Here is a 7398-nt window from a genome sequence, read left to right on the forward strand (position 1 = left end):
ATATGAATGTATAGCCCGGTAGGTTTAAGTAAGGACCTTTTGAATTAGGCTGAACCCATGTTTCAACTACAGAAATTAAATCAGGACTGATATTTATAGACATCAACAGGGCCTCAAGTTTGGTGAAATTTTTTACATTAACAATAGACCGAGCATTGATACATAATGAAGTGAACACTGGCCCCAGTGAGCAGTCCATTTTTAGTTTATTGACAGTTGTTGAGTCTACATATGTTTCAGATATATTAGGCATAAAAAGGTCATCTATGTCATTGTTGCTTGTGTAAGATGTGCTAGCAAACATATCATTCAGATAGTCAGGCTTGAAGGTAAGATTTGATACACTGTGGCTTCCAACCAGTGTAGCTAATTCGGTGTTAGATAGATGGACAAAAGGGGGAATCCAGTCACTGCACAAGGTACATGTCCAATTTTGTGTGTCATGATAATTTGCACTTTTTTTACAACATTTAACATGAACTTCAATGGAACAAGTTAAACATTTAATAAATTTTTGATTTTTTCTGATTGTTTTCATGCAATAGTTACATTTTGGTTTTAATAACATGTATTATATAAACGTAGAATTGAAAAACAAAAAGGTATGTATGAAATAGGGTTGGTTAAAAGCTAAGCTAAGGTTTAAGAGAATGGATAAAGTAAAAAGGTTCCTGAGTTTGTTTTTTTTGTTGTCGGTAATAATATATCATGTGATATGGTTTGTTTAGCTTCAAAAGGATAAATGAAAACTGCATAATGTTACAGCCTAACAAAATAAGTTAAGCTGTTAGGTTTAAAATTTTTATGCCTTATGGTTTAAAATTTTTGGAATATCTGAAAAATCATCTATCACTTGCCTTTTGTTATTCCAGAAGCACCACACTATTCCTTTGGATGTCCAGACGTCCTTGAAACCAAAAGCATCTCTCGCTTGACGAAGTAATGACAGACGTCGTTTGGTCAAGGACTCTGTAATCGATAGTTTAGGACCATCATCAGTTTTTAACTTGCTTTTTGAATAAAAAATTTCATCCCTTGTCATCCTTCTAACAAATTTAATAATTATTGGTTTGTTTAGTTTTTTAGATGGCAGGGGGTGGCATGCATCTATGTCCCTCAAAGTAAGGCAGTTAGTTGGTTTAACTACTTGATTAATTTTGTTTACCACATATTCAGAATAATCAACATTACTTCCCTTGTTTGGGCTGTCAGTACATCCATGAAGTATGAGGCAATTGCTTCGCCCATACTGCTCCAAGTCATCCAGCTTGCGCTCTGTCCTGTATACAGAGTGCTGGAGTTCCCAAACTTGTTCTTGCAGAGCATAAACTTGTTTAGTTAGCTCCGTCAACTCCGAGCGTTGGGCCTGCTGAAGTCCATCTGTAAAAGATGAAGACACAGCAGCAGCAGGGGGTGCAGCAGTGGTTTGGACATTATTATACTTTTTCTCATACCTTTTTTGACTTTCCATAATCTCTGCCATTCCTTTCAGTATCTCATCCATCTTTGCCTTGTCCTCAGTAGTCATGTTGCAGTTCAAATATTTCAATATTTTCTTCTTTTTGAATTATTTAATATGATATTATCAGTAAAAATACAGGAACCTATACAATGTCTGCTACTCCAGCATTCCCTTATTCAAATAGAATAGAATAGTTATATCATTATAGTTATGATACTGTAGTAGCCTATGTAGTACACAATTCGTTTCTAATCGGGAGTAAATTTTACTTACCCTTACCCTAGGGTAAATCATGCAAGCAAAAATTTGAATCACACTCACACCCATTATAGTTTCGAAAACCAAGAAAGTTTTTTTAATAGAATTTCTTCCTTAAAAATTATAGTTTGCGCGATAACTGTCAAAATTCACTTAACAACTGTTGGGCTTTTATGAAATAACCTCATGTTTATAGTCTAGCTTTGCTCTCACATGGCTTGGGCTCGTAAATTGTTTTGTTATTTGTATTGCAAATGATCATAAAAACCGCCATTCATTAATTACTGAAACATTTTTTAGCATTGTAGGCTATTACGAAAATGGAGCTGTGGGAAGACTGGTGTATTAAAAATCTTCATTGTTTTCGTTGTTTTACATTCTTGAATTGCGTCTGGCTTTAATCACAAAAAGACAATTAATACACAAAATGCTTCCAAAAGTTTTAGTGTTTTGTTTTGGTAATTTCGCAAAACAACAGCTGCTGATGGTGGCCAAAAAAAAGGGCTTCAGCAGGTCGGCATTCGTCAGCCAAGCGACAGCGCGCGCAGCCGGAAAAACGTGCCAGTAAGTTTAGCGAAATTCGTTGACGTACAGACAGCGCGCCGTTAACTGACTTGAGCGACTTTCGTGTTCGCGGCGTTTACGCGCCGCCAACTTTATTGTCGATTTTCGCCAGCGTTACGCCGGTTAAACGATGAGCAGATCGGTGGCGGCTGGCTGGCGATTATCGCTGGCGCGTCGCCAATAACTTCGCTAGCGTGGAGCTGGCTAGACGCCAATCTTTGCTACTTGGGTAGGCCTACCCCAACTAAAAGGCATGGTTTTGAAAATTAAATATCAGCGGGTTACAAATACGGTAACGTTCGTTTTTGCACCAAACATGAAAACGTACGAATTCCTATAGCATTAATTTTTTCCACGAACTTTTTGTCTCATTTGCATATTGCTGTAAGTGTAGCCATTACTGGTAACCGCGCGGCGCGCGTAACTGTTTTTACCGATTTTCGCCCTCCAGGTCCAAATCTAAACATTGAACTTGAAAAAAACGTAGCCTGGAGACACACCTAAGTTAGTTTAAAAAAGTTGAGAAAAAAAATTGATTGTGGTCACTAGTCTAAAAGTAAGTTTTTACGAATTGATTAAAAATTAACCCTAACCCTACATTTTTGAAAAGCTTTTGTGCACCGCAAAAAAATAATGTAAAAAAAATTGACTTTGTTGGGCGTCGAACCGGTGTCCTCACGAATATAAGGCAAAAACAAAACCACTGAACCAAACACGCCAACGAAAAAAACGTTTGCATTCACACGCTATAAACACAATTTCTATGCGAAGTAACAAAAAGTTTGTGAGAAAAAAACATCTCGCGTCCGGGCGAGTGCCCAAGCGTCTCCACAAGGACTCACCTAACTTCTAACTTATATTCAGAAAAAAATTATAAGAGAAAAATGAAATATTTCGCTTTGGACACGTAGCTAAACATATTTATAGATTTATCAATACACAAAGTTGATAAAAACACAATGTTACATACCTCGATTTGTAGGTCACAGTTTGTGTACCATGTGCTGGCTCCATTAGTCCATATCTCACAAAAGGTCTACCTTGAACGTTGATTGATTTGATTGATTGATTTTATTTCGTTGTAGGTAAATATAATACAATAAATACAGCAATAAAAAGGAATTTTCCAGCAACGGGAATCTGCGAAGAGACCATGGGTCTTCGAGTCAAGCAGATACCCCAGATTCAAAAGAAGTTCTAAAATTGCGATAAGAATAATTCAAAAACGAAAATTGGAACAAGGGTTAGAAGATGGTCGTTGTAAAGTGAACACTAAAATTTGTTTAAGAAAATACTCTTGCGCTGCTTCAATAGCTGTAATGTTATTCTAACCTCAGCAGAAAAAGCGCAATGAAATTCCACGTCGATATTGTTAACACAAGTTTCTCCACGTGTTAATTTTATTCGTAGGCCTTTATCCATTGTTCGTTCAACCGTTTCGCCACTGTCCAAATTGTTTGCTCCACGTTGGCAGTGATTGACGTTGGTTTTGCAATGCCATCGCTGTCAACGTGGAACCCTTTTCGCTATAAATACCAGTTCATTTGTAGTGTTGTTCATTCGCATTTCAAAAGTTGTACTGAAGAGAGCTAAATGCTCGAAATCCGGATATACAACAAATTCATGTTGTGTATGAATTGGAATTAAAAGCGAATTGAAGTTCATCTGGTCCTTTGTCTCCATTCATAGAATAGACGAATCGCCCAGGCGTGGGAACCGTGGGAATTCGGAGTAGGAAGTGGATTGAAGAAGCGATTGCTCCGAAACTTGTTGAGTTGTTGATGTTCTAGGTGTATTGAAGGTTTTGATAGGTTCACTGAAGCTTTAAAATGGTGCTTTGAGAAAAATTATGTGATTTTTTTTTGTTTTACATGGATTATGAGTTAAGCTATTCGTTTTTTCAGGAATTTATAGTTAACCAGCATCGAGATTTTGCGATGACACAAACCTAGTACCGTCCTGTGCAGTAAAATTATTTGCCTACTATCACTGCTACAGCTGATCAATAGCACTGATATTTGATAAGTAGGCTATTGCTTTCCAACAAAAATATTTATATCATATGATATATTGACTTTTTGATCACTTCATCATCTTATCATACGTTTTAGCTGTTGATAACACTATCTCAATTTAGTATTCAGTATGAATGAAGACAAACATCATATTCATGACTTGCAAGTTTTATCCACTTGGAAAGTAGACAGTTTGAAGGATTTTTGCAAACGTTATGGTTTAAGTGTTAGCAAAAAGACCAAGGATCAACTGATTGCTTTGGCATATTCTGCCCAAGTTATGAAAGTGGAGCCTTCGACAGATAAGCAAAATTCATTGCTTCAATTAAAGAAAGAATACACTGACATTTTAAACCTTTCAAACGGAGACACAATTGTAAATCCACTTGGTCTTCCTGATGATGTGTGGATGGCAGAAAGTGCTGCAGTACCTCTGTGGCCCTACATTCAAGAAGCTGAAATAATGGAATTTTTGTCCACCACCTCAACCAAGGCATATGAGTATATGGAAAGTGAGTGGATTAAACAGGTTTACTTCTTTCGGTGGGGCAAATATTGTTTGACAATTTGAGGGTTGACAATTGATGACAATTTGAGGGTTGGCATTTGGTCCCCCAAATTTTTTTAAATGCCCCATAACTTCTTAGCTAATGCTTTTAGACTAAAATTGAGACCATTTTTGAATTTTGCATTATGAAAAATGGTGGAATAGACACTTCAACCAACTTTCTACCCCAAATATAACCCTAAAATCAAAAAACATTGGGAACATCAACAGCGCCACCTACTGACAACAACAAAATTTCAAAACGCGATATCTCAAAAACCACTTATTCGATTTTCAAAATTTTTTTTTTGCCGAAGTTCAAATTTTGAACACAATAAAATATATCAAAACCAACACCTTTTGAAACTTAGTGGTTACATTTCTTTCTAAAATTTGTTGAATTATAATGGAATGCCTCTTTAATTAAATCTTTATCCTTGGCCTGACAAAGCCTTTGATAGGTTATTCCCGGTAGTTTTGTATCCTTGTAGATGCTTTTAACACAGCGCCGGTCACCGAGGTCTGAGATTGACAGAGTGAAGTTTTCCGATACCGTTACTTAAAGTGTTGTTGCTGGAGAATTATTCCATCCACCAGGTGCAGCTGAATGGAGAGCCGTCCTTAAAATGCGTTGCTTAAGTGCACATCCCGAGAACTGAACCAGTGCCGCTTGATTTCGGGCGCTAACATTAACCACTGGGTCAAAGAGGCGGATTAGGTAGTTTCAAGTTAAACAAAAATCCATTGCCAGAAGATATAATTTTGTATTTTTTGCAGTCTTTCTGGAACTTGTAATCATATCACTGCCATGTTGTTTCGGATTGAACAAAAAAATTCATTACCGTGCACCTCCTTGCCGTGCATGTGGGATGTTCCTGCTGACAAAACCAAGGTGTCGCCTATTATGATCAATGATATGAACTTCAAAAAGAGCATTCTTGGAAAAACAAGTAGGTTAAATATTGTAATTACTCTATCGGTTTTGTCATTGAAATTAATGAAAAAGAGTATAAGTGCCTACAACATTAACTTAATGCCTGATGGAAAAGTTTAGAATTGTCTGGATTGGGAAGACAATTCAGCTATATTCATTCTTTTGTGATCGTAGCCACTACACATTTCATCACTTCATTGGCTTGTTTTCAATCTTTTAGATACTAGAGTTCTTGCGGATAAAAAGAAAAAAGAGTTCAACCCTTCTGCTTGTCAAGCAACAACAACACAAGAATGGGTCACTCTGCTACAGAAGGTTGTCCCAGAAAGCTGCTTCGTGTCAGCCTTCTCAAAACCCAAATCAACAATGCCTGAAGATACCCTGCAGTTGGTTGACATGCACAAATGTGTAAACTATAATTTGCTCCCTCTTCCCATACTTTCATGCAGCACGGTTAATGCTATTGAAGTTGCTACAAGAGGGCAGTCATCAAATCCGCTATGGAAGAAAGCAAGGACAGGGAGAATTACTGCTTCTACTTTTCATGAAGTCTCAACGAAGATCATGAAAATGAATGCAAGCCAAGCAGCAAACTTTGACCCATTGCTTTGTAAAATTATGAATACAAGCAAACCATTGAACCATATTCCAGCTGTGCAACATGGTTGTGATATGGAACCCACAGCAAAATGTGTATATACTAAGATGTTGCAGTCGCAAGGTCACATCAATGTTGTGGTGAAAAATTGTGGCATATTCCTTGATTGCAAGAACATTTACATAGGTGCAAGCCCAGACGCAGCAGTGAGCTGCACATGCTGTGGAAGTGGGCTGGTAGAAATTAAATGCCCATACAGCTGCAAAGACTCTTCCTTGCAGGAAAAGTTACCGCCATATTTGCAAAGAATAAATTACAGCTTTTCTTTAAAACGTAGCCATCCTTACTACACGCAGATTCAAGGACAGTTGGCTGTAACTAAAAGAAATTGGTGTGACTTATTTGTTTATTGCGAACATGACTACATAGTTGAGCGTATATACTTTGATGAAATGTTTAAAGAACAATCTAAAGCCAAAGCTGGATTGTTTTTTCACAAATTACCTTTATCCATTACTTCGACAAACTGAGTGATTATTATATCGATTGGCAACAAGTTACGGACATTTGTATGGAATCATTGCCATTCACTGCATGAGTAGCTGTTTTCATCACCTGAGCATGTAAAATTGTTTTTGATTTATTAATGTATATACTTTGTAGAATGTTTTTGGAAACTTTTTGCCTCTTTCGCTATGTGCTACATCTTAAAGCTTGGTCACTTCTGATTTGCACAATAATTACTGTCTTGTTTGACATGAATAAAATCCAGATTAAAGAATTCAGATAAATTTTGTATTGTGTTGAAACTGCAAGTGCAGTAGCCTACAGATGCAAAGACATCACTAGTAAGCATGGAACAAGACACAACATCTAAGCAAAGTATAATTCTTGTAATGTGAGCATATGTCCACAATACATTCAAAACAAGCAACATCACTACTTGCCATGTGACAAGGTAAAACTCAGCCAAAGCCCAAAATCTGGCTACTGCAAGTGCAGTGGCCTACAGATGCAAAG

At 37.0% G+C, this 7398-nt stretch overlaps 1 protein-coding gene across 1 annotated transcript; it reads left to right on the forward strand.

The window, feature by feature from the left end:
- Positions 1-4706: 4706 nt before the first annotated feature.
- Positions 4707-7144, forward strand: LOC145769641 (uncharacterized). Its single transcript, XM_082581313.1, has 3 exons — positions 4707-4811; positions 5624-5796; positions 6001-7144. Exons 2-3 carry the CDS (start codon positions 5655-5657, stop codon positions 6906-6908), a joined length of 1050 nt encoding a protein of 349 aa, XP_082437439.1. The 5' UTR covers positions 4707-4811; positions 5624-5654; the 3' UTR covers positions 6909-7144.
- Positions 7145-7398: the final 254 nt, after the last annotated feature.

Source organism: Aplidium turbinatum, chromosome 4 (genome assembly GCF_918807975.1).
Source record: "Aplidium turbinatum chromosome 4, kaAplTurb1.1, whole genome shotgun sequence".
Classification (NCBI taxonomy): Eukaryota; Metazoa; Chordata; class Ascidiacea; order Aplousobranchia; family Polyclinidae; genus Aplidium; species Aplidium turbinatum.